This window comes from Podarcis melisellensis (assembly GCF_964234715.1).
Source record: "Podarcis melisellensis genome assembly, chromosome: 6".
Taxonomy (NCBI): Eukaryota; Metazoa; Chordata; class Lepidosauria; order Squamata; family Lacertidae; genus Podarcis; species Podarcis melisellensis.
In genome coordinates this window covers 86,304,569-86,332,566 of record NC_138538.1, presented here as the reverse complement: position 1 = coordinate 86,332,566, position 27,998 = coordinate 86,304,569, and the positions used below count along the sequence as shown (strand labels likewise).

At 43.3% G+C, this 27,998-nt stretch overlaps 1 protein-coding gene across 1 annotated transcript; it reads right to left on the bottom strand.

Moving 5' to 3' along the window:
• Nucleotides 1–2: 2 nt before the first annotated feature.
• On the bottom strand, nucleotides 3–27,998 carry PDC (phosducin). Its single transcript, XM_081914953.1, has 5 exons — nucleotides 27,903–27,998; nucleotides 18,483–18,553; nucleotides 6,917–7,003; nucleotides 3,885–4,048; nucleotides 3–1,037 (listed from the first exon to the last, which is right to left on the bottom strand). Exons 3-5 carry the CDS (start codon nucleotides 6,978–6,980, stop codon nucleotides 510–512), a joined length of 756 nt encoding a protein of 251 aa, XP_081771079.1. The 5' UTR covers nucleotides 6,981–7,003; nucleotides 18,483–18,553; nucleotides 27,903–27,998; the 3' UTR covers nucleotides 3–509.

Genomic DNA, 27,998 nt, shown 5'->3' with positions numbered 1-27,998 from the left:
GTTTCCATAGGAACGCATTAATTGATTTTTAATGCATTCCTATGGGAAACCGTGCTTCGCAAGACGAAAAACTCGCAAGACGAAAAGACTTGCGGAACGAATTAATTTCGTCTTGCGAGGCACCACTGTATCTGTTTGGCCACTGTGAGAATGGGGTGCTTCACTATATGGGCCTGTAGCTTGATTTAGCAGGGCTTTTCTCGTGTTCTTATGATGTATGTGCTTTAGGCTGCAATCCTATACACACTTGGGAATAATAATAATAATAATAATAATAATAATATTTGTACTCCACCCATCAGACTGGGTTGCCACGGCCACTCTGGGCGGTTGAACAATGTGGCTTACTTCTGAGTAAGGATTGCACATACTGCCATTTAAATATGTTATACCGCTTGCTTTCGGCACATAGTAACCTTTGCTTAATGAATGTGGGTCCAGCTGAGATCCAATTGCAATATATACTGCGGAGGGGCAGGAGATCCTGGAAGGACTAGAGATCTCGCCAACTATTCAACTTCTTGCTCGTCCAGGTTGCCGTTCCCAAGCGCTGGAATCTCCTTCTCCGGTAGTAACCCGTACTCGTTTAAGAACGCTTCCACATCCACAGCAAAAAACTCCTCGCTGAACTGTTCGGTTACACTAATGAAATTGCTGACGAGCTCCCCACCTTTGTACACAAGAAGCGTTGGGAGAACGTCGGTGGAGAAACGGTCTCCGGCCCCTGTGTTGGAAGCCTTGATCTTGCAGAATTTCACCGTGGAGTACTCGGCAGCAAGGCACGACAGGCTGCTGTTGAGCGCCTCGCAGCCCTTGATGCCATCTTCATAGATGTGGACAATGACTGTGGTGGTTTTCCGCTCCTTCTCGACAGCTTCCAGGAACTGTTCCCCGTTCTGCAGCTCCGAAAGGTAGCCGTACTTTGGCCCAAAGCTCAGTCGCTGGTGCATGTCCTCCATACAACGCTTGCGATACTTCCGTAGGCAGCTTTCGTCTTCCATGTCTTCGTTAATTAGCTCGTACTCTTGCACGCTCATCTGGAAACATTTGGAAGAGTAAGTGGAATTATTATGGAATAGGTAAAAGGTAAAAAAAGGGACGTAGGTGGCGCTGTGGGTTAAACCACAGAGCCTAGGACTTGCCGATCAGAAGTTCAGCAGTTCGAATCCCCGCGACGGGGTGAGCTCCCGTTGTTCGGTCCCTGCTCCTGCCCACCTAGCAGTTCAAAAGCATGCCAGTGCAAGTAGATCAATAGGTACCACTGTGGTAGGAAGTTAAACAGCATTTCCATGCACTCTGGTTTCCGTCATGGTGTCCTGTTGCACCAGAAGCTAGATAAATAGGCGGGAAGGTAAACGGCATTTCTGTGTGCTGCTCTGGTTCGCCAGAAGTGCCTTAGTCATGCTGGACACATGACCTGGAAGCTGTCTGCAGACAAATGCCAGCTCCCTTGGCCTATAGAGCGAGATGAGCACGCAAACCCAGAGACGGTCACGACTGGACCTAATGGTCAGGGGTCCCTTTACACTTTACCTTTAAAAGGTAAAAAAAAAGCTAAAGGACCCCTGGATGGTTAAGTCCAGTCAAAGGCGACTATAGGGTTGCAATGCTCATCTCGCTTTCAGGACGAGGGAGCCGGCATTTGTCCACACACAGCTTTCTGGGTCATGTGGCCAGTAGGATTAAACCACTTCTGGTGCAACAGAACACCATGACAGAAACCAGAGAGCACAGAAACATTGTTTATCTTCCCACCGCAGCGGTACCTATTTATGCACTGGTGTGCTTCAAACTGCTAGGTTGGCAGGAGCTGGGACAGAGCAACAGGAGCTCACCCTGTTGCAGGGATTCAAACTGCTGACCTTCTGATCAGTAAGCCCAAGAGGTTCAGTGGTTTAGAAAACAGCGCCACCTGTGTCCCTTAATACAGTGGCTTACTCAACGAACATCGCTCCATGGAACCTCATGGAACAAGAGGAGAAAACTTTAAAAATTGGAGAGGAGCACTTGTGCGCCATTTCTTGAACTTTCAATGATACTTTCTTTAAGTTGTATCTATGATCATCCTCTTGGTGTGGATGAAACTTTCCTCCTGATGCAAATAGCGGCTTTCAAGGGGGGGGGGGGGACGACTTCAATAGGATTTACATCTAAGTAGGCATGGTTATGATTTTGCTGTAAATAAGCACATCAATAAAGGAAGTTGGGCAGGCAAATAAATACAGAACCCTTAGGGCACTCAGATGGATAAATTGCCAAAGCCATGTTTGCAACTGTGGATAGATATTTTTGCAACTCTTGTTGAGTTATGGCAGTATGAATACCCTCGAGGAAGCAATTTGTTTTCTCTTGAGTGACATTAATGCCGATGTAACACACAAAGCTTTTTTTTTCTTTCTCTCCTAGCAAAATCAGAAAGAGAGAACTAGATTAAATTGCTGTAAATTGCTGTGGAGATTGGCTTCTTAGGTATTCCTGACATGATGTAGGGTTCAGAATTTTAAACTCTTGCATTGCTGTATCGATCTGTTGCAGTATGTATTTGTCATGGCCTTTGCCCACAACAATAAAATTGAGTGGATTGAACATATGAACCAGCTTGTTTTTCCAGCATGGCTTATTTTTGTGAATACTTCAGCATGGTAAGACTACATACACACACATGATTTAAAGCACTATGACACCACTTTAAGCAGTCATGGCTTCCCCCAAAGAATTCCGGGAGCTGAGGATGCTGAGAGACTTTAAAGGTAAAGGTAAAGGGACCCCTGACCATCAGATCCAGTTGTGGCTGACTCTGGGGCTGCGGCGCTCATCTCGCTTTATTGGCCAAGGGAGCCGGTGAACAGCTTCTGGGTCATGTGGCCAGCATGAGTAAGCCGCTTCTGGCGAACCAGACCAGCGCACTGAAACGGCGTTTACCTTCCCGCCGGAGCGGTACCTATTTATCTACTTGCACTTTGATGTGCTTTCGAACTGGTAGGTTGGCAGGAGCAGGGACAGAGCAATGGGAGCTCACCCCGTCGCGGGGATTTGAACCGCCGACCTTCTGATCGGCAAGCCCTAGGCTCTGTGGTTTAACCCACAGCGCCACCCGTGTCCCGACAAAGGATGTGTCAGAAGACTTTACAAGACCCCCTATTTCCTCCTAGAGCTACAACTCTCACAGTTCTCTGTGGAGAGGAATGGATTGTTAAGCCACTCTGGAAATTGCAGCTCTGGGAGGGGCTCTGACACTCCTCCCAGACTGGTCATGTTGTGCGGATGCCTGATTATCATTTTCCAAAGCAACTACTCTATTCCGAACTTAAAAATGGAAAGCGTAATGCTGTGGTCAACAAAAGAAGTTTAAATACTCTCTCAAGGCAAATCTTTTAAAAATGTAGTAGCAACACCGACAACTGGGAAACACTGGCCTGCGAACGCTCCAATTGGAGAACAGCCTTTCCCAAAGGTCTCATGGGCTTTGACGATGCTCAAACTCAGGACAAAAGGGAGAAACGTGCTAAGAGGAAGGCACGCTTGGCAAATCCACACCGTGATCAACTCCCGTCCGGAAACCAATGTCCCCACTGTGGAAGGATGTGTGGATCCAGAATTGGCCTCCACAGTCACTTACAGAACCACTGTTAAAACCGTGTTCATGGAAGGCAATCTTACTCAGCTACGAGTGATCGCCAAAGAGAATGCAAGGGGGAATCCTGATTGGACCAGAATTTTCACTTCTGTGGAGGATCTTTATGTGTGTATAACAGCACACCCACCCTTCTCACGAATGCTGGAAATGCAGGTGGTGGCATGGCTGCTTAGTGCATTGATGGCATTTTCTGATTCTCCATCCCATTGAATCGCTTCAATTGTGTATCTCCACTCTACTCTCTTACCTTGCGACTGAATCGCTCCCTGGTGTCTTTATCGTCCCGACTTTGAGAGCGATAGGGTGAAGACATCTGTCTGATGAGAATCTCTTTCTTGCTTACAGGAAGGGCGTTCCTGTCTTTACTTTCCAATTTAAACTTTCTCCAGTCATTGATCACCCCTTTAGGCCCTAGGAGAAGAAAAGGTGGTTGTTATTTCATATTCTTTCTTTTAGGGGTTTGCCAGCTGTCTCGACGTTCAGAACAATGAGTCAAGGGCTGGAGCTTACTAAAGGCAAGAATGCAAAATGCACAATGTTCAACATATATATATGTGTGTGTGTGTGTGTGTGTGTACACACACACACGCTGAAAAGCAAAACCCAGTATAAACAACATTCAAAAATGCATTTAATACAGTGCAACTTCTTCAAATATATGGTACAACAGAACACTTGTTGAGTGGAAAAAATGCACAACCATCCATCTATCATAATATAAGTAGAACTTTAACATTCTTTTCTTTTCAAGTAAGATTTTCAGTACAGCCATACCTCATGTTACATTTGCTTCATGGTATGTTTTTTCAGGTTGCGTCCGGCGGTGACCCGGAAGTACCAGAAAGGGTTAATTCCGGGTTTTGCCGCTCGCACATGTGCTTAAGCGCTAAATTGTGCTTCACGCATGCACACAAGCTCCAAAGTGCACCGCGCATCTGCACAGATACGGCGCTTCAGATTGCAGGCTTTTCATGTTGCGAACGGGCCTCCGGAACGGATCCCGTTCGCAACCAGAGGTACCACTGTAGTCTGAAAGAACCCAGAAAGGAGAAGCTATCATGACAACCTATTGATGACAAAGCTCTGTGGATGTCCCATAAAGACTGCTTATTGTTTTTCCGACAGTGGGAGTTGTGGCCTGGCACAATGGGAGCTAGGAGGGGTAGAGAGGCTCTGCCACACCACTGCCGGTGGCATCTTCTGTCTCAGTTGGTTGCTAAGACTTCAGGGACTTTCCACCTTGGTTTTTAATTTAAAACACCCAATAAGGGCCATTCTAAAGGGGTGTTGGAGACAGACCTGAGGGAGCCTGTCTCTACTTGGGTCATATATTTCAGCTGCACGGTCAGCAACGGTTGTCTCACCTGCCCAGCACACTCGTTGCATTCTCCAAGGGATAGTGAGCAGTGTTTGCATGAGAATGCTGTGGAATTATTCGGTTGCTGTATTCAGGGCCATGGAGGAATTTGCCTGTAGATAGATTGGGCCCATCTGGTGGCTTTTGCCTACCTCATAGCAACTGTCACAACGTCTGGCAGAAAAGGCATTGGGTTGGATCGTTAGTCAAAACTGGAAACGAAGGTTTAGTGTACTATGGGTTCCTGGAGGAACGTTTTGTCGAAAGATCTAGGCTAATGGGCCATAAAATTCCTCCAAATGGCAACCTGGTAAGTTTGCTCTCATTTGATCTGTATCATGGGGGAATCCTTTAAACCAGGATCAACTCTAATGGAGCAATCAGCCAGCAACCAGGCAAGGCTGATTCCGGATACGTACCCAAGGCCTACCTGCACCTGTAATCAATAAAAGTTGTGGCAGTTTCAATTCCAAATGGTTTTCCTGTCATTATTGCTACCTTCATGCTCCTGAACCCTGGTGACCCCGAGATCACTGCTCCTGGGTCTGCAAACTCTGAGAGAACAATGACTATTATACAAGAAGGTTCTAATGTGGAAGCAACCTTAGTAGAAAAAGGATCTGCTATGGACTAGGTACCAGAGTCTGGCTTTGTTTGATGGTTCTGTGTGAAGCCTGATGAATATATGTGTGGGAGAATTGGTCTCCCTCCTCACCTTCCCACCATCCCAGTATGTGAAACATGAAAGCCCTAAGTATCTCAGCTTCTTCACAGGTGGAAATCTGTGAGGAAAGAATGGAGATGGAAGAACATGCAGAGTTCCATCCTCAGGAATGAAAGGAGACACATCCATCTCAGCTTCCACATTGACTGTGAAACATTTGAGCAGAACGAGAAGACTGGGCATACCTTTTGTTTGGCAATAGTGGGAGGTTGAGATTGCTCAGACATCATCCTATCCTGAGTCAATTGCAGGGGCAGGGAGGGGAAGAATTTTGGCTTGGGCCAAGTGCTGTGAAAGATGTGCTTTGAATAAACCAAACTACAGTGGTACCTCAGTTTTCGAACGTAATCCGTTCCAGAAGACCGTTCGAGTTCTGAAACATTCGAAAACTGAAAACTCAATAGCTGACAGCTAGGCCTCAGGATCTTGCACTTAGCAGATGCCACGTGGCATGTTTGATTTCCAAGGCGTGTTCGAAAACCGAAGCATTTACTTCCGGGTTTATCGCGTTCGAAAACCGAAATGTTCGTCAATGGAGACATTCGAAAACTGAGGTACCACTGTACCTGCCACAGCAGGTGAAGAATTAAGGCATTCTGCTGTGGAGATATTCCTTAGAAAGACGACCTCCACTTGCAGAATATAGTGGTACCTCAGGTTAAGAACTTAATTCGTTCCGGAGGTCCGTTCTTAACTTGAAACTGTTCTTAACTTGAGGTACCACTTTAGCTAATGGGGCCTCCTGCTGCCGCCGCGCAATTTCTGTTCTCATCCTGAAGCAAAGTTCTTAACCCGAGGTACTGTTTCTGGGTTAGCGGAGTCTGTAACCTGAAGCGTCTGTAACCTGAAGTGTCTGTAACCCGAGGTACCACTGTATATTAAACTTTCTGTCCCCACTAATCTACCATTGATAAAGTCCTTCTCTTCCTCTGTCAAGTTCCTCATTGATGCGCCCTTGGTGCTTGATGTTTAACAATAGTTGAAACGATAGGCCTACTTTCTTCGGATTTACCTCATTCACGTGTAGAGTGATGTCTACCAGTGTCCCTTGCAATTTCCCAAAGCAATGAATATTCCTGAATACTTACTTAATAATGGGTCATAATCCATACAATATGTTTTTGTTGCTGTTACTATGGATACATAGTGCAAGAGACACATAAGAGACATTAGCCCATGAGTAACAAGGCTTTCTTACCTGTATGTATAGCTTCTGGTGCTTCAAGTTCCTCTTCCAAACTAAGCTCTTTTTGCCCTTCCATTGCCGTGATTGGATTGACAGACGCTAACAGGATCAAGGAAGAAAACAGTAAACACACGGGCAGATGAGCTACATGCTTTCAGAGTCTGCTAACATGTACTTTTATGTTGTTACAGCTTTATAATTACTGCTCTCCTTATGAAATCATAATGAATAAGTCTCCTATTAACATCTCATAAAGTAAAAAAAAGAACTCTATATCCAGTTTTTTAAAGGGGTTATTAAAAGAAGTCTAGACTAGAAGCTTGCTACAGACTATGTAGAATGTGATTAAAGGACGCAGGATTCTCCCTGTCATGTGCCGTCATTTACTACAGATATTCCATGCTTTTCTGATCTATTATTATATATACACACTCGTAAACTTGGCATTCAGGAAAGAAGGAAGTTAAGTTTGGACATATTTAACTGCGAGGGACGCGGGTGGTGCTGTGGGTTAAACCACAGAGCCTAGGACTTGCCGATCAGAAGGTCGGTGGTTTGAATCCCCACGATGGGGTGAGCTCCCGTTGCTCAGTCCCTGCTCCTGCCAACCTAGCAGTTCGAAAGCATGTCAAAGTGCAAGTAGATAAATAGGTACCACTCCGGTGGGAAGGTAAACGGCGTTTCCGTGTGCTGCTCTGGTTCGCCAGAAGTGGCTTAGTTATGCTGGCCACATGACCCGGAAGCTGTATGCCGGCTCCCTCGGCCAATAAAGCAAGATGAGCGCCGCAACCCCAGAGTCGGTCATGACTGGACCTAAGGGTCAGGGATCCCTTTACCTTTACTTTTACCTAGGTGTGACTATGTATTTGTCTATATTTTTCTTCACTGAAAGTTGTTTGGAGACCTTTGGGTGACAAGCAACTGATAAGTTGAAGAAACAAACAATGTATTGATGCATTTCAACCCTGAGTTGACCACATATGATGTCTACACTTCCAGGAACCATGTTCCAGGCTTCCCATGTTTTTTAGAACTGTCTGGATGTCCTACAAACATTGCATTCAACATGCAGTGACAAAGTAGAGGACCTGTCCTGAAGGTACATTCTTTCACCTTTGGTGGACATGCCCAATGATTAAGACATTCTGGGAGATGATCTATAATGAAATGAAAAAGATATTTAAATATACCTTCCTGAAGAAACCAGAGGCCTTTCTCCTGGGTAAGGTATGCCAACTGGTGCCAAAGAAGGATAGAACTTTTTTTATGTATGCAACTACAGCAGCAAGAATACTCATCGCGAAGTATTGGAAGACACAAGATTTACCCACCCAGGAAGAATGGCAGATGAAGTTGATGGACTATATGGAACTGGCAGAAATGACTGGCAGAATCCGAGACCAGGGAGAAGAATCGGTGGAAGAAGATTGGAAAAAGTTTAAAGACTATTTACAGAAATACTGTAAAATCAACGAATGTTAGAAAAATGTTGGAATGAAGTTATATGGCTTTAGTAGAAATGTTATAAGGAACTAAGTACAAATAGATTATTATTGTATTAAAGGGAAAAAATAAGGTTAGAACATGTTAAGAAAAATTACAGGACAGAAAACAGAGGAAAATAGAAAGGAATTGCTGAAACAGTTAACTGAAGTGGAATACAAAAAGGGAGGTGTGAGGAGGTTGTTGAAACAAGTGAATGAAAGATAGGATATTGAAACTATTGGATGTGTTTTAAATTGTTTTTGTTTTGTTTTGTTAATTCAATGTTTTAGTGTTATTGTTATGTAGTGTCTTTGTTTTTGTATTGTATTGTTTTGTTTAATTCTTTTGCTTTCTTTTGCAATCTTTAAACTGTCCTTTTCCATGACAGTACTCAAACCTTTTATCCGTTGCCTTGTGGGACGTCTTTGGGAGAAGTAAAGGCTAAGGAGTAAACCCTACAAAAATCCGGACTGGAGTCCTAAGACAGTTGTATGTTGGCTTGCATGCCTCCTTCCAGCAACTCCTGCAGCCAAGCTGGTGCCAAATGTCTTGCTCTACTTTCCTTGGGACCACATCAGCGAGGCCAAGAAGACCTCCGTACGTACCGCCCAGACTGGTGCCCCAGAGTGGTTACTCCCGTGCTTCTAACACAGCAAAAAACAACACGGGAGGCAGCAATTACGAGTTACCGGTGTCTGCAGCCACAGCTGGTGCTGTGATTCTCCAACTCTTTGACTTCAACCCCTGCAAGGGCACTCTGTTGTCTCTCGAGACAGATAGATGCCAACAACAAGAACCCGATCCTTTGATTTGATACGCAGCCAGTATTTTGGCCCTGTAAATGGTTGTATGTTTAGATTGGGGGCCAACCTAAGTCTTCAAAAATTAAAAAGGAGATTTTCAAAACAAGGAACTGGACCTTCTAGGTATGTATGTGTTGGACCACACCCAACCTGAATTTATTGAAAAGTCCCTTTGGCTTCAAAAAAGCATAGTACTATTGAAAAGTGTGTTATTTTAGAGGGTCTTAGTGAATTTGCCTCAAGCTGTGAATCAGTGGCGTAGCGTGGGTTGTCAGCACCCGGGGCAAGGCAAGTAATTTGCACCCCCTAACCCATGGATTTGCACCCCCTAACCCGTGGATTTGTGCCCCCTAACCCTAACCCCCAGATATTGCGCCCCCCTGCACCCCCCATGCTACACCACTGCTATGAATGCAGAGCTGCTCTTTCTTTGCCCGGTGACAAAACTGGATAAAACACACAGCTCACATGGCAAATTCAGACTTCCCCATCACTCTCTACCCTTGGCAGAGATGGAAGAGTCGGTTCACATTGGGAGCTACCTTGGCAACTTGCTTCTTTACTCCTTCCAAGTAATTTTAGTTTAAAGGTGAAGGAAGCAAGCATTCAGGTGCTCTTTTAGATGGTGTTGCGTGGTGGGAATTTCAAGAAGAAGTTGGGGAGGGGGCAAACACCATAGAGGCTATGTCCCCCTAACCCCTTTTAAAAGTAGAATCTTATTAACTTGGAATGAACAGAATGCTGTTTGGAAGCACCCTTGTTTATGTGCCATTGAGTTAAAAACACCACAGTTCCTCAGGGGCCAAATAGACCAAACAAGGCCACCACTTTGGTTTAATCACATCTTCCTCGTTTGAATATAAAGCAGTAGAGGGGATGGAGTTTTTCCACCACATGGTGCCCGTCTGTGAGCAAGGAATAATTTTATCTCTGCATTTTGTCACTCTTTCCACCAACTCACTCTGTAGGCAGTTATGTACCCTACTTTACAAAGATATTACTCAATTGGAAGGGCTGCCTGATCCAAGTCCTGTTTAAAGAGAAATAACCACCAGTCAGGAGAAGGCGGCCCTCAAACTGCCCAGCTACACCACAAGGTAAAAGTAAAGGACCCCTGGACAGTTAAGTCCAGTCAAAGGTGACTATGGGGTTGCGGCGCTCATCTCGCTTTCAGGCTGAGGGAGCTGGCGTTTGTCCACAGACAGCTTTCCGGGTCATGTGGCCAGCAAGACTAAACCACCTCTGGTACAATGGAACACCATGATGGAAACCAGAGCGCACAGAAACGCCGTTTACATTCCTGCCGCAGTGGAACCTATTTATCTATTTGCACTGTTGTGCTTTCGAACTGCTAGGTTCCCCTCCTTTGACAATATTTGGTAAGGGTAATAGTCTGCATGCATACACAGCAAAATGCTTACATTTATTATTGTTACATGTGGTAATCTACACATGCACTGAAGTATCATGGGGAAAATATCTCCTCCCCCCCATATTTTTTACCCAAGAAGACATGGCCTTTAACTTTTCTCCAATGAAAAGAGGGACATCCTATTCCATACCCTCTAATATTTCTCCGATGAAAATAGGGATGTCTTAAGGTAAAGCAGGACATTCTGGGATCAAATCAGAAACTGGGACAGCTTTTTGTAAATCTGGGACTGTCCCTGGAAAACAGGGACACCTGGAGGGTCTGTGACACATTCACCCCAAACAATTTTTATTTTATTTTTTTAGCCTAGTGGTTACTATATTTAGGCTATTCACTCAGCCTAAATATAGAGAACTGGGAACCAGCTTAATCACCCTAAAAGCACATAAGACAGTGATAACTATTTCCCAACTGTTGAGGTCTAGAGCTTGTGAAAAATAAAAAATCGCATTCAACTTTATTCCAGCAAACTTGGCACCAATTCCCCATTTTGGGTTGCGTGGCTCATGTTAGCTGTTACAAATAGAAAATGTCTCTCCATACTGAAAACCGTGTGTTGTTCTGTAGTGGCCTGTTATCTCTGAAAATGTTGCAAGATGTGTTGGCATAAGAAAACCATACCAGATTAAAACAGGTCATATGATGGGAAGAAGATAAAGTCAACCTGGGCTGGCTGACGCAGAACCCTGTCAGTCTCACTTTAGTTCACTGGGGTTGATGAGAGGGTTAGTGGATTTACTCAAGCCTATCCTCTTTAGCAGAGTTAATGCAGTTCCTTCTTTGGAATGATGGAAACATTTTAAATGCACCCAGGTCAAAATTTCACTTGACATTAAAAGTTATGTGAACTCGGCCAACAAAGTTGAAAGTGATCATTTTGGCATTAGTGGCAGCAAGAACAACAACATCGAACCTCCATTTTCTGCGGCTTAGCAATGTTAACCAGCTTCTTATCCCAGTTACCATTGTCTCTCTCCCACCGTTTTAACATGTCAGGCAAATAGGTGCCCTGTGAATTTAGTTTAGTGTTGTTTAAACTCGTCAGAGCTTTTGGAAGCATATCAACGAATCTTAAACAAGCAAGTTTAATGGGTAATGGTAGAAGCTCTTCCATGAAAGAAATTCTAATTCTAAGACTATTTATGTATGCAACCACAGCTGCGTGGATGTTATTGGCCCAGAGATGGAAAGAAAATAAATTCCCTACCAGAGAAGAATGGCAGATCAATTTGATGGACTATGCCAAAATGGCTAAAATGACTGGAAGAATCAGAAACCAGGAAGATTTTAATAAGGAATGGGGGGAAATGATAACTTATCTTAAAAACCATTGTAAACAGTAAAAATCATTAGTGGGACTGGAATAACACTTGTAGTTTAATGGTGAATTTTGGACACAATTGAGAAGTAAAAGATTTGGATTATTATAAAAAATGCAGGAGGAAATGACTAAGAATAGGACCCACAAAGGGAAGGCAGAAAGTCCAATAGATTCTTTGGAATCTTGTTTCTATGTTGTATGTTTGATATGCAACTGTAAAATTTTAATGTGAAAAACCATATATGTATGTATGTTCTCAGTGACACTGCAAACCAGGAAAAATAATAACTCTAAGTCTTCACTTATAACCTGCAACCAGTTGGGATGTCAATGCAGGCTATCTCCCAGCTTACACAGCAAAACTGCAAACTGACCTGGCTAATATTTCATGTGAACTGAGTGTGTACTCAGAACTAATCCCAGAATCCTCAGCAACATGCAAGGATTCTGTTGGAGTTTTCAATCTTTGGTTCTCACAAAAGATTGGTATATGTGAAAAGGGTTTACTGAGAGTAGAAAGCTTAAAAGTCAATGAATTAGTTGCATGCATATCAAAAGATTTTTGATGTCTGTCCCTGGAGACCTTTGAAAAAAGTAAATTGGTTCTAATAATGGAACGAATAACTGTTGTTCCATTAGATCTCATCCGACTCTCAAAGATATATTGGGTTAGAATTCAGGGAATGGTGAATCTATCAATTTCCATTTTTCTCAGTTTCTCAATATTAAGTTGAGCTGTCCACATTTTCCACATCAGATTGTCATTTTTTTTAAAAAACCCATCATGAAAATTCACCCACATTTTAGTGGTAATTTCCCCTAATATAAACATTTGTGTGAATTTTTCGCAATATACACATTTCCTCATAGCAATGCTCCCTAATATAATGGATTTTGTATGCTATTGTAATTATTATTTGCATTTTTATGCACACTTTACCCTGGTATGTATATTTTTGTACTTATCACTGGAGAATGGCATTGCAAAATTTGGAGAAGTTGGAATATCAGAGGATGGCTGTATTTCAGTTCACATACTGTTTCAGGAAATGGGAATCAGACAGGTTTGTTTTTAAATGTGAACTGAGTTGAATTCTGCCCCACATCCCCAATCCCTAGGCTAAATGCAGATATTCCATAATGGAAAATTCGACTCACACAAATGCAGTTCTCAGTATTGATTCTGTGCTCCCTCTGCCAACCCCTGAACCCACAAAAATCTGCTCTAGAGAATCAGGGCACCTTCCAGCATAGGTGTTGATACAAAGGGGTGCAGTAGAGGGAAGGCAGATAGAAAGTGGTAGGCAATCTTCACCTATTTGCAGAATCTCTTGTGGATCAAGCACTGTGGTATTCACAGAAGGATACTGCGGGTTTCATCCCTTGGGCCTCTTTCAGCCTTAATAATAAACCATGATTTATCATTATGAAGATGTGCATAGCCCCACATACTCTCCCTCACTTCTGGCATATTTGGGGCGGGGGAGGATATTTGAAGGTTTGACGAACCACAGCTTGTCGTTTTGCTATGTTTGAACCTGGACAAACTGTGGCTAGTCTTAATTATGGTTAGCAGAAACAAATCAATTGCAAACCATGGATTATGAAGCTGGCTTGATTTAACTAACTCTAGTTAAGATGAACGGCAGCCAATAACAATAATAATACGTTTTAAGCAGTCCAGATGGGTGGGGTATTATTATTAATTATTATTATTATATAGGGATGCGGGTGGCACTGTGGGTTAAACCACAGAGCCTAGGACTTGCCGTTCAGAAGGTCGTCGGTTTGAATCCCCACAACGGGGTGAGCTCCCGTTGCTCGGTCCCTGCTCCTGCCAGCCTAGCAGTTCGAAAGAACGTCAAAGTGCAAGTAGATAAATAGGTACCGCTCTGGCAGGAAGGTAAACGGCGTTTCCATGTGCTGCTCTGGTTCGCCAGAAGCGGCTTAGTCATGCTGGCCACACGCGGAAGCTGTACACCGGCTTCCTGGCCAATAAAGCGAGATGTGTGCCGCAACCCCAGAGTCAGCCATGACTGAGCCTAATGGTCAGGGGTCCCTTTACCTTTACCTATTATTATTATTATTATTATTACCCTGCCCATCTGGCTGGGTTTCCCCAGCCACTCTGGGCGGCTCCCAACAGAATATTAAAAACATGATAAAACATCAGACATTAAAAACTTCCCTAAACAGGGCTGCCTTCAGATGTCTTTTAAAAGTCAGGTAGTTGTTTATTCCCTTGACATCAGATGGGAGGGCGTTCCACAGGGAGGGCGCCACTACCAAGAAGGCCCTCTGCCTGGTTTCCTGTAACCTCACTTCTTGCAGTGAGGGAACCACCAGACGCTCCTTCAGGTATACTAGGTTTGTACATGATGCTAAACAGTGGTTGGTTGAACGTAAGAGTGCAAGATGAGCATCCTGGATCAGGCCAACGGCCCACTCCTAGTCCAAAATCCTGTTGTCAAAGTGGCCAACCAGATGTCCATGAGAAGCTTGCATGAGCGCAACAGCACTTTGCCAACCTGACGTTCCCAGCAACCATAACTGGATATGTAATCCCTTTGACAGTAGAGGTAGTAGCCAATGTTAGGCTTGTCCATGAATGTGCCTAATCCACTTTTTCAGGCATCCAAATTGTTGGCCATCACTGCCTCTTGTGGGACCAAGTTCCATAGTTCCATTATGTACCGTATCTTCCCACATTTGTTGGATGTCCATGTGTTATGAGAGAGGGAGAAAAACTTTCTCTAACCACTTCCTCCATGCCATGCATTCTTTCATAAACTTCTATTGTGTCACATCTTATGTGCCTTATCTCTAAACCAAAAAGGTGCCAAACGCTACGACTGTTCTGCACAGGTAAGTCACTCCATCCCATTGAACATTTTGACGGTCCTTTCCTGAACCTTTCCCCCCTCCCTATTCTACAATACAGTGGTACCTTGGGTTACATACGCTTCAGGTTACAGACTCCGCTAACCCAGAAATAGTGCTTCAGGTTAAGAACTTTGCTTCAGGATGAGAACAGAAATCATGCTCTGGTGGCACAGCAGCGGGAGGCCCCATTAGCTAAAGTGGTGCTTCAGGTTAAGAACAGTTTCAGGTTAAGAACGGACCTCCGGAACGAATTAAGTACTTAACCCAAGGTACCACTGTATCCTCTCTGAGGTAAGGCAACCCAAACTGCACATGGTATTCCAAATGTGGTCACACCACAGATCTGTATAATGGTTTTATCAGCCGTTTTATTTCCTATTCCTTTCCTAATGCATGGAATTGGCATGGAATTCACCTGAAGGAGCGTCTCCACCACATCGCTCTGCCTGGACACTGATATCCAGCTCCGAGGGTCTTCTGGTGGTTCCCTCACTGCGAGAAGTGAGGTTACAGGGAACCAGGCAGAGGGCCTTCTCAGTAGTGGCGCCTGCCCTGTGGAACGCCCTCCCTTCAGATGTCAAGGAGAGAAACAATTACCTGACTTTTAGAAGACATTTGAAGGCAGGCCTCTTTAGGGAAGTTTTTCATGTTTGAAGTTTTATTCTGTTTTTAATGTTCTGTTGAAAGCTGCCCAGAGTGGCTGGAGAAATCCAGCAAGATGGGCGGGGTACTAATTATTATTATTATTATTATTATTATTATTATTATTATTATTATTATTATTCACAGCTGCTAAACACTGGGTTGGCATCCATCTGGTTTCCTCTGCCAACCTGTTCGGTCATTGTCAGTTCTGGCTCCCTGAGCATATATGTGAAATTAGGACATTTTTGTCCCAATATCCATCACTTCACACTTGTTCACACTGAGCCACATTCACCATTTTACCACCCATTCACTCAGTTTGGAAAGGTCCTTTTGGAACTCTTCACAATCTGTTTTGGCTTTAACAGCCATGACGAATTTAGTATCATCAGCAAATGCGGCCATCTCACTGTCCACTCCTAACTATATGCATTTCCCAAACTTGGATCTCCAGCTGTTTTTGGACTACAACTCCCATCATGCAAAGCTAGCAGGATCAGTGGTCATGGATGATGGGAACTGCAGTCCCAAAACAGCTGAAGGCCAAAGTTTGGGAAACCCTGCTCTAGATCATTTGTGAAGAAGTTAAAACTTACAGGTCCAAATACCACTCTTTGGGGGACTCTACTTTCTACATCCCTCTATCAGGAGAAGAAGAAGAAGAAGAAGAAGAAGAAGAAGAAGAAGAAGAAGAAGAAGAAGAAGAAGAAGAAGAGTTTGGATTTGATATCCCGCTTTATCACTATCCGAAGGAGTCTCAAAGCGGCTAACATTCTCCTTTCCCTTCCTCCCCCACAACAAACACTCTGTGAGGTGAGTGGGGCTGAGAGACTTCAGAGAAGCATGACTAGCCCAAGGTCACCCAGCAGCTGAAGGAGCGGGGAATCAAACCCGGTTCACCAGATTACAAGTCCACTGCTCTTAACCACTACATCACACTGGCTCTCAAACTGCCCTTTTATTCCTCCTCTCTGCTTCCCACTCCTTTACCAGTTCCTGATCCACAGGAGAACCTCTCCTCTTATCCCATGACTGCTAAACTTACTTGGGAGCCTTACGATGTCAAAAGTTTTTTCAAAGCCTATGTAAATCTCTATCTATTGTTGCTGTCGTTAGCATCTGTCTGTCTCAGGAGATGATGGAAGAATATGTCTTTGGGCGTAAAGTCAAACCATTGGAGAGTTACAGCACCTGCTGTGGCTGTAGAGACTGACATGGGAGAGACATGTTTTATTGCAGGTAGCAGATGAAGGCGTCCAGATTTGCTTGTTGAAACTATTGAAAAAACTTAATAAGCATGTAAGACAAGATTTGCCCTCGCAAATAACAGGTTTGGAATTGCCCAAGAAAGATGTTAAATTATTTTTGTATGCCACAACTGCGGCTCGTATTTTGTTAGCTAAAAAGTGGAAAACCCAAGAAATACCAACAGTAGAAGAATGGCAGATGAAGATGATGGATTTTTTGGAGCTAGCCGACCTAACTGGAAGAGTCCGCAACCAGAAGGAGGAGGAATATCAGGAAGAATGGAATAAATTTAATGATTATTTAGCTAAATTTGTTAAACTAGCTGGAAATAGCTTCCAGATATTTAATGGGTTTAGGATTGTATTTATGTTAAGCGATAAAATAATATGTTCAATACTATAAGGAGAAGATTTAAAGATGTTAATGTTCAAGTTAAAGTTTATAAAAATTGGGATTTGGAAAACCGTTATAAGGATATGCAATGAAATTCAACCAAGGGGAAACGAGGAAGTCGCTTTACAAAGTTAATAACTGTTATTTTTAATAAGCTTATGATTTATGTTTGTTATGTTTGCTATGTTTGTTTGTTTTGTGTGTTTGTTTGTCGATAATATTGTAAAAACCAATAAAAATTTTGAAGAAAAAGAAAAAAGATTTGCCCTCACAGAAGCCAGTCTGGTTCTGCTCCAGCAAGGTGTGTTCTTCTATCTGCTTGGTTATTTTACCTTTAACAATAATTTTCCCAAGACAGGAGTGAAATCAGAAGCGAAAGCTTCTAATCTGCTCCTTGTGGTGACACCCAAAGAGAGGATGGGAGGGAGCGGGAGCCCTGATGCGCCCTGATGCGCAGGCACATGACAATTAACTATTATTAACCTGCTACTTTTTACAGTAAGGTTCAATTTTTATAAATGCTTCCAAATGTCTGTTAAATTAGCATTATCAGCATTACATCTCCATTAAACATTAGGAGACTTGATACATTTTGCTGTGTATAAATAAATTCTCTTTGACATTAAGACAGATTGAAGCATAGTGTTCTGTTTGTCTGCTTATGTGCAGAAAAACGACATGGAAATGTTAAGGTAAAATAGTTTCCTCTCAATTTAAATCTATCAAAACTTTTTTTGAGAGAAATCTTTGGCTTTTGATTATTCTTTAATAATCTGTTAAAAATGGACAGCACCCTATTTTCCCTTGAATTATGCAAAACCTTATCATTACAAACTCATTTGGTTGAAAATCATGAAAATCATGATAAACTCATTTGGTTGAAAATCATGAAAAAAACCACAAAATCATGAAAAAACCCACAAAACCTTTTATTTTATAACTTTTTTATATGAGATCACCAAAGGCCCGTGTCTTTAAATAATTCATTCTTAGTTAAGCTTCTCTGGCCCAAAATGAAAAAAATGTTGCATGTTATAGGACCAATTTTACTGTTGAATAATAACAAAGACAAAAAGATGAGAGGTTAAGAAAAAGTAATATGTAAAAGAAAGAAAATAAGTAAGTAATAAAAGCGAAAAAGCTTTAAAACAGACTTTAAAAGTCATGCAGTGTCGTAAAAAATGAATAATAGATCGTAATAACCATTGGAATCCAGAATATATATCTTAATTCCTCACTATTGTGATTCTATGCCTTTTAAAATCTGTGTTAGTATTTCTCCTCTAAATTTCTTTTTTTTTCTTTTTTGCAGTTTTCCTTTTCTTTTGCGTTTTTATGTGTCAACAAGGACGGAACAAGTGTACTCACATTACGCCAGATCCAAAGATACGCTGCCGCTATGCCCGCAGACCAGCCACTAAATCCAATGTGTGCCCAGCCTGCAAAGGGGGTGGGGAAACAAACATAAAATAAGTATTTTTAATATATATATAAATGGTTGAACAGCAACAGCTAAACACGCTCCTGGCATCCACAATATTCACCAAGCAGGGACTGTGCGGTCAGTGCAACCCATAGAGGGTGGTAACCAATGTATTCACAATGGTTGTGGCATTCCCCCAGCACATCCTCACACATCCCATCAAAGAAGACACCACAGCACTCCCAGTCCATCAGCCCCAGTAGCCCAGACAGCAAAACTCCCAGTGCTTCCAGTACCTAGACATCCCTGAGAACTCTACAGGCAGGGCATCATATCTCCTTATGTTCCTCTCCACCACAGTTTTGGAACTCATGAAGGGGGAAGGAAGGAGAAGATGGATACACACAGCTCCTTGGCCAGAATTCAACAACCATCTAAAGGTAAAAAAAGGTAAAGGACCCCTGGGCAGTTAAGTCCAGTCAAAGGTGACTATGTGGTTGTAGTGCTCATCTCGCTTTCAGGTCGAGGGAGCCGGCGTTTGTCTACAGACAGCTTTCCAAGTCATGTGGCCAGCATGACTAAACTGCTTCTGGCGCAATGGGACACCGTGATGGAAGCCAGAATGCATGGAAATGCCGTTTACCTTCCCGCCACAGTGGTACCTATTTATCTACTAGCACTGGCGTGCTTTCAAACTGCTAGGTTGGCAGGAGATGGGACAGAACAACGGGAGCTCACCCTGTCACAGGGATTCAAACCACCGACCTTCTTATCAGCAAGCTCAAGAGGCTCAGTGCTTTAGACCACAGCGCCACCCGCAACAACCATCTATGGAGGGCCAAAGAAAGGATTCAGGACACCCAGCAATGTCTGTCACAGTCATACACTGGCAGCAAAAACCTCCAGTGGCTCACTGCTACCATTTCAATATGCTAACCCCCCCCAACCCTGCTAGCTCAATGGTTATTTGCCTTAAAAACCTATCCATTGAATATTAATTTAATGCCATGCTTGGTTTGCCGTCACTGCTCCCATTTTTAGCTCTGCTAAAACTTTCCTAGTGTATTTCCAAGCAGTGGCGTAGCGTGGGTTGTCAGCACCCGGGGCAAGGCAAGTAATTTGCATCCCCAAACCCGTGGATTTGCGCCCCCTAACCCATGGATTTGCGCCCCCTAACCCTAACTCCCAGATGTTGCGCCTGGTGCGGCCGGCCCCCCCTGCACCCCCCACGCTACGCCACTGTTTCCAAGGTTGTCCATCTTTAGGGTCCCCCCCAGGGTTCTATCTCTATGTCGCTCTTTAATTGACATGCATCAAAGTTCAGCGCATGGACACTAGAGCATGTGTTGTGCACTCTGCCATTTCCCACAGTGCAGCTGCTGATATATACCAGTAATTATACCACCCCCCTCCACAAAAGAACAAATGGTGCCTTGGCTTTTAAATCAGTGGAGAACAGACTATTGCAAAATAAAAGAGTGCAGAACAACAGAACCTTCAACAATCCCATACCCTCCAACATTTTCCAGATGAAAATAGAGACATCCTATTCAACAACAACAACAACAACATCCCAGTCATCAGATTGGGTTGCCCCAGCCACTCTGGGCAGCTTCCAACATATATAAAAAATAATGAAACATTAAAAATTAAAAAAAACTTTTCCTCTACAGGGCTGCCTTCAGATGTCTTCTAAAGATTGCAGTTACTTATCTCCTCAGCTCGGGGGTGTCCTGAGTCCATACCCTCCAAGATTTCTCTGATGAAAATACAGTGGTACCTTGAGTTACAGACGCTTCAGGTTACAGACGCTTCAGGTTACAGACTCCGCTAACCCAGAAATAGTGCTTCAGGTTAAGAACTTTGCTTCCGGATGAGAACAGAAATTGCGTGGCGGCAGTGGGAGGCTCCATTAGCTAAAGTGGTGCTTCAGGTTAAGAACAGTTTCAGGTTAAGAATGGACTTCCAGAAAGAATTAAGTTCTTCACCTGAGGTACCACTGTAGGGACGCCCTAGGGAAAAGCAGGACATTCCTGGATCAAATCAGAAACTGGGGTGGCTTCTGTAAATCCCGGGACTTTCCCTGGAAAATAGGGACACTTGGAGGGTCTGCAGGGCCTCATTATGGTGGTCTGGGCTCCAGAACCTTGGATATAATAAGAAGATGGATGCTATAAACAGCCACTGTTTGCATCAGTAAAATGCTGAAGGGAATGCATGTGGCAAAATGAGTGGAGGGCAGAGATGGGGGTGATATCTTGGGCCAACTCGTCCCGCAGCCTCAGTGTTTTTGCAAGCTTTGCAAGGGCCAAGCTTGTTCCCTCCTTAATGCTCTTGTTCCTTACTGGTGCCTAAGCTGTTGTCCTTGAAGGGAGAGCAGAACTGCACCCTCAGTGAGCAACACATACCTTATTTTTCGCTCTATAAAACGCACCAGACCATAAGACGCACCTAGTTTTTGGAGGAGGAAAACAAGAAAAAAAATATTCTGAATCCCACAAGCCAGAACAGCAAGAGGGATCGCTGTGCAGTGAAAGCAGCAATCCCTCCTGCTGTTCTGGCTTCTGGGATAGCTGCGCAGCCTGCATTCGCTCCATAAGACGCACACACATTTCCCCTTACTTTTTAGGAGGGAAAAAGTGAGTCTTATAGAGCAAAAAATACGGTATTTGTTTCTTCTTGTTTTTACCCAAGATTAGCCGTGTTCCACTTACAAAGAAAGGTGTGGTTTCTCTGCCTCCCCTCCCTTGCTCTGGTTTATGTTTATTTTTAAAAGCTGAGGGTTGAAAAAAGTAAAACGAGTCAATTAATATTTAAAACTGCTTTGGGCTTTCACCACTGAATGGAAAACCACGAGACTTAACTTCTCTGCTCAAGGACATTTGTTTCCTTTTTAATTAATTCTAAATTTAATCCTGCTTTCTAAATTTAGTCTCGAGAAAGACACAAGAATAGCCCCAGAGGGCATGGGTTAAATTAGGTCTTACGGAATCACCTGATAATGCAGTTTTGAACACCTTGTGGGCAGGTAAAGGAGTTAGTTAAAATTCCAAGATGGCTTAAAAAACACACAAAACCATTAGGTAATTACTCAGCAGAAAAGTAGGGTGCCTAATTATCTTATGTTGATAAGTAGGGAATAATGAGTGCCATCTTAATATTTTCTGAATTCATTTTAATAATGGTTTTTATATGCCACATCCAAACATTGCAGCATTGAGTCAGTGGCTCATGTGCTTCTGGCTTGCACTGTTTATAAAGATTTGAGGAGTGAGGTTATTACCCCTCTACTATTGTCCATTCCAGGTTGCTCAACTATTCCTACTCTGTCCTTTCTTTTAGCAAATCAAGATGATCAGGTGACAGCAAAAACTGCAAGGTGGGGGCAATTAGAATAAGATCTATTATTGGATTATTGATGTAAACCCCCAAAATGTATTTTCTATAGTTAGGTTTTTACCTCTATCTTCAGTACATTCGATTTTATTTTATTGCTACACCTAGTAGCCAATGCAAATAATTAAAAAGAAAACGTTGGGATTATTCCAGAATCTGGAAATGTAGATCCCAAAGGCAATTTCTAGGAGTCAAGCATTTTGTATTTGGGATTTTGAACATCTACAGTCCTTTGCATCTGAGACCAGATAAGAAAGAGAAGTTCCCATTTTTTTATTTTTGGCCAAAGTTCCCCAGTTATTCTCCAAAGAGACACCAAGCATTAGTCATGTTCTCTTTTTTGATAATGGTAATGTACTCTCTGCTGTATTGGATCACAAGCAACTCAAGTCATTTCGCTGGAAGACAGATACAAATATTCTCAGATTTGAAAGTGGTCTTAGATATTGTTGTCCATGTTTGCACACTCCTCCCATCCCTGTTGTATGTTTTTGTGAGGCTTTAAAAACTGCAAATCCAGCTTGTGCAGAAAAGACAGTGGAACAGAAGAAATGTTACAGTGAATATATACACTTTAGCATAGCAAAGAGTTTGTTGTTGTTGTTTAGTCATTTAGTCGTGTCTGACCCTTCGTGACCCCATGGACCAGAGCACGCCAAAGAGTTTACTGATTACAAAAACATTCTTGCAAACATTTGAGAGCATAGATTTGCAGGAACGTTTTTGTAATCAATAAACTCTTTGCTGTTTCACCAATTTTGTTCAGATTTTATTTTGAGGGTCTCTGACAAACTTCAAACATCAAACAAATGCTGTCAAACACCTGACAAACTTTGTCCAACAACAAAGATTTATAACCCCAGCTTTTGGACATACACCAGTGAATAGTGTCAAGTCGCACTGAGGGAACTGTTAACATCCACAACGTACACCAAATTTGTCTGGGAATTTTGATATCCGGCAAATCTCAGACAGCTACTGACATCTACATCTCTCTGGATGCAAATTCCAAAAGCAAAACACACACAAACATAAAACTGAATTGGAGATTAAAGGCTTTATAATTAGCAAGAAGCGAATATATGAATCCCATGCACTTAGATTCTAGGGTTAAGCTGTCATTGACCTAACTGGGGCAGAATCAGGTTCCTCTTCTGAGGCAAGTTCTTTAATTACTGTGTATAGCAAAGGACCATCTGCTGCCTTTGGTAGCTATTGCTTGTGGTTTTGTAACACTCCAAGAAACCTAGCAGCGCCGACCTAACAAACCAGGCCACAGCAAAGAAAGATTTTTATAAATAAAAGCATATCAGACTTTTATAATTGCAACGTAATTTTATATCAGTGGATCAGCGGATCAAAAATTGTGCAAACATTACATGACCAGGTGGCGACAGCCCCAGCCCCCAGGGATCATAAGGAAGGAATAAAGACTCTGATGTTACATGGAATTAAAATTAGGCCACAACTTTATTAAACTTCCGAATGTAGGAAGACCTTGGCTTAGGCCTTGGGCGTGTATCCCTCCCAGACCTCCAGCTGGGGGGAACTGGGGCTCATCAGGGTAAATGGGATATGGGGGTGCTCTGCGAGACGTAAGTGAAGCAGGCAGCCCCGCCCATATCCCCACACACAGGGTAGTTCACTGACAACCTTTCAGTGTATGGCCAGTGACACCCAATATATATCACCCCTTTAAGAGGGGGACCCTGGAATCGCCGCCACGGGGGGGGTGAGTCACCACTTCATGCCCCCCAATATAGGGAAGAAAAGACTAAAGGATTGAACCCAGGGCCATAACTGCCAAAGTTGTGGTGAATTGCTATGGGGAAGGCAAAACCTGCCAATGCAGGAAAATTTCTTCCCAGTCCTTCAACAGCAACCAGTCAAAGACCGTAGCAGCACCCGCTAAACAGGAAGAAAAAGTTAACCTGCAAACAAGAAAACAATACACTAAGGGAGGGTAGGGAGGGTGAATCTCCAGAGCCGACTGCCGGACTATTGTCGGCTCCACCCCCTATTTATAAATGGGGCTGGCCCCATCTCCCAGCAATGAAACTTGATAACTGAGGCTGGGCGTGAACCTCCAAAAATTAACACAGAGAGGCAGGCCAGTCCCTGTTTGCCAGTAAGCTCCCTGGGAACTGTAGCACCGTGCGCGCGATCCCGCAAAGGGCACCCCCAATGTAAAGTGTGAGTGCTCATTTCAACAGTGATGCTTTTAAGTATGGGGAGGGGAAATGTGATGTGTTTTCAAAGAGAGCAGTGTTTTGGATCCAGTGTGCGAATGGAAAGGCACTTTGGCTAGTGCAAGATGAAAGGCATGTTGCCTTGTGCAAACGGAAAGGCACTATGGTTTGCACTAGATGACCTCCCTGTATTCTGTTAACCCCACTCTCCTGCAGTACCTGATTCTGCCCCATTCTGGATAATTCATTTTATTTCTTTATTGAACTTATATACCGCCCTGTTTATCCTCAAGTGTAAACTTCCAGGAGGTGCCAGAGGCTGCAGTGGGAAGGGGAGGGGGGGGGAACAAGGAAGACCTCTTGCACAAGTAACTCACAAGTAACATTTTTATGGACCCTATCCCGTCAGTGAGAACCTAGGAGACTGGGGTTTGAATCCCCATTTAGCCACGACGCTCACTGCATTAATCTTGGCCACTCTCAGTCTCTCAGACTAAATTTAGTGCATTTTTTCTTGGGGGATGCAGGGGTACGCATACCTCTAAACATTTTGTGAATCTTTGTACTTTTCTCCGTTTACTGTTATTGCTTTCCCCTGATTTGAACTATAAAATGATGGTTTTCTCAAGTCAAAATGAGAGAACCCCTAAACATGTTTTTAGGAAAGAAAGAGCACTGCCTAAATCTATTCACAGGGTGGCGCTGAGTATATAATGGGGAGGGGGAGAACGAAGAGGAAACGTGAAATGTGCATGTACAGTGGTACCTCGGGTTAAGTACTTAATTCGTTCCGGAGGTCCATTCTTAACCTGAAACTGTTCTTAACCTGAAGCACCACTTTAGCTAATGGGGCCTCCTGCTGCTGCTGCGCCGCCGGAGGACGATTTCTGTTCTCATCCTGAAGCAAAGTTCTTAACCTGAAGAATGATTTCTGGGTTAGCGGAGTCTGTAACCTGAAGCGTATGTAACCTGAGGTACCACTGTACTTAATTCGTTCCGGAGGTGCGTTCTTAACCTGAAACTGTTCTTAACCTGAAGCACCACTTTAGCTAATGGGGCCTCCCTCTGCCGCCGTGCCGCCGGAGCATGATTTCTGTTCTCATCCTGAAGTAAAGTTCTTAACTCGAGGTACTATTTCTGGGTTAGCAGAGTCTGTAACCTGAAGCGTATGTAACCTGTAGCATCTGTAACCCGAGGTACCACTGTAATGGGAAATCTAATGGGAAATGTGCTTACTGATCCATTTCATACTAACTGGGTGGAGCTACGGAAGAACTTAATACATGGGCAGGCAAACTAAGGCCCGGGGGCTGGATCCGGCCCAATTGCCTTCTCAATCCGGCCCACGGATGGTCCGGGAATCAGCGTGTTTTTACATGAGTAGAATGTGTCCTTTTGTTTAAAATGCACCTCTGGGTTATTTGTGGGGCCTGCCTGGTGTTTTTAAATGAGTAGAACGTGTGCTTTTATTTAAAATGAATTTCTGGGTTATTTGTGGGGCACTGGAATTTGTTCATTCCCCCCACCCAAAAAAAATAGTCCGGTACCCCACAAGGTCTGAGGGACAGTGGACCTGCCCCTTGCTGAAAAAGTTTGCTGACCCCTGACCTAATAGATTGGGACAGAAGCAGGAGGAGACATGGTGGGAGAAAGGAAAAGTGAGGCAGAATTTTGTGGGTCAGAGGTGAAACCAGGGTAGAATCTTGGAACACAGACATATCCTGAATTTAAGGCGGGGAGAACCTTACCATCTTATGGAAAGCCGATAATTCCATCTTAGAATCAGAGAATCACGAAACAGTGCAGTTGGAACAGTTGGAAGGGAATCCCAACTTGATTTATTACAAATATTTTGTCACCGCCCATTCTGTACAAACATTTGAAAACATTTTCTAAAGATGTATTTAACTTGGTGAGAAAGAAGCCAGGCCTGATTTTAATCAACAAAATACAATATCGATGTTTCTAACCCTTTAAATAGCTTCCGCAACCTGGGCAACAATCGTGAACTAGGGCATAAGCCCCTCTGAAAATTATTTATTGTTTATTAAATTTGTACGCTGCCCTTCGTCTGTAGATGTCAAGGCAGTTCACAGCATAGAAATACAAGATAAAACACAGACTTGTAAAAGAGTATTGGGAAATGATCCATAACTAATTGAAAAAAAGTTTAAAAGACAGAGTCTTTTTTGTTGGGGATAATTCAGACGGAAATTCCCAGGTGTCAAAAAAGGTTATTTATGTATGCCACTGTTAGCCCCAAATTGGAAAACAAGAGAGGTCCCAACCAAAGAAGAATGGCAACTTAAATTGACAGAATATGCGCAGCTTGCAGACTTAACATATAGAATAAGAGAACAAGAAGAACATTCGTTTAAAGAAGATTGGAAAATGTTTATTGAATATATGGGGGGAAATTGTGTGCACTTGAAAAAGCTGGCAGCATTAAGATAAATTCAACAGTGCAAATAAGTTTTGATGGATGGAATATTGAATGGTTTAGTTTATGTAAAATGTGCAGGGATTTATGGTATGCAAAATGAACCATGGAAAGAGAAGAAGGGAAGTCATTGATATTTTATGGGTGTTTAAATGAGCATTTAAAATCGCAAAACAAAAAAATCACACACACACACAAACAAACACAAGATAAAACACAAAATATATAATAAAAACAAGAACAAACCAAACCAATAACATCCCTCCGCACTCCCACGAACACATTTAAAAAGACATGGGATGTTAACCAAAAGCTTGGTTGAAGGGGAATGTTTTCACCTGGTACCTAAAGATGTATAATGAAGGTGCCAGCCAAACCTCCCTGGGAAGACCATTCCACAAATGGGGAGCCACTACAGAAAAAGCCCAGTCTCGTGTTGCCACCCTCCAGACCTCTTGTAGAGGAGACACACAAAGAAGGGCCTCAGAGGATGATCACAGAGTCCGGGAAGGTTCATATGGAAAGTGGTGGTCCTTGAGGTTACCTTGGGAGTTACCTCCAACGTTAACACACAATGGATTGAATGGCCAATTGGTAAACTCGGCTTTCCAGGTGCACTTGCTAAGAATTTGCTTTCACTGAAAACGTTTACCGCCTTTTCAGTGATCCAGCTTCCAAGTCAGTGTGTTTTGTGAGCAAGGATGGTTGGTGTTTGTGTGGGAAGGGGCAGCTGAGCAGCCTTTTAAGTGACTGGATTTCCTACCCTATATCATTCATCCTATGCAAACATGATCAAAAACATCCACAGCTTGCTATTAGTAGAAAGATCCATCAACCTAAAATTTTATAAGTTTTGGGAGTAAATGGTAGAAAAAGGTAAAGGACCCCTGGACGGTTAAGTCCAGTCAAAGGAGACTATGGGGTTGCAGCTCTCATCTCGCTTTCAGGCCGAGGGAGCCGGCGTTTGTCTGTAGACAGCTTTCCAGGAAATGTGGCCAGCAAGACTAAACCGCTTCTAGCACAACTGGACACAGTGATGGAAACCAGAACGCACGGAAACTCCATTTACCTTCCTTCTGCACCGGTACCTATTTATCTACTTGCCCGGGTGTGCTTTCAAACTGGAAGGAGCTGGGACAGAGCAACAGGAGCTCACTCCCTTGCCGGGATTTGAACCGCCGACCTTCTGATCGGCAATCCCAAGAGGCTCCATGGTTTAGACCACCCTGGGTGCAACAATAAGTTCTCCTCTTCCCCTTCTGAAAACACGTTCTAAAGTCTATGTAGATTGGCAGAAGTGTACAGTATAAGTGAATTAAAAACAACATAAAGGAATCTACCTTGTCAGCTCAGGTGCTCGGCTCCCGGTTTCTCCAGTGTAACCACCAACGTCCTTGATTGGTTGACGCTCAGGCAAATGTGGCTCCTCAGCTGTG

What these genes read in the sequence shown, in the direction of transcription:
- PDC (XM_081914953.1), bottom strand. Translation starts at nt 6,980, where the DNA reads ATGGAAGGGCAAAAAGAGCTTAGTTTGGAAGAGGAACTTGAAGCACCA. An exon ending in ACCAGAAGCTATACATACAG is followed by an intron (nt 4,049 to 6,916) that starts GTAAGAAAGCCT and finishes TTCTTCTCCTAG; the next exon opens with GGCCTAAAGGGGTGATCAAT. An exon ending in GGGAGCGATTCAGTCGCAAG is followed by an intron (nt 1,038 to 3,884) that starts GTAAGAGAGTAG and finishes AAATGTTTCCAG; the next exon opens with ATGAGCGTGCAAGAGTACGA.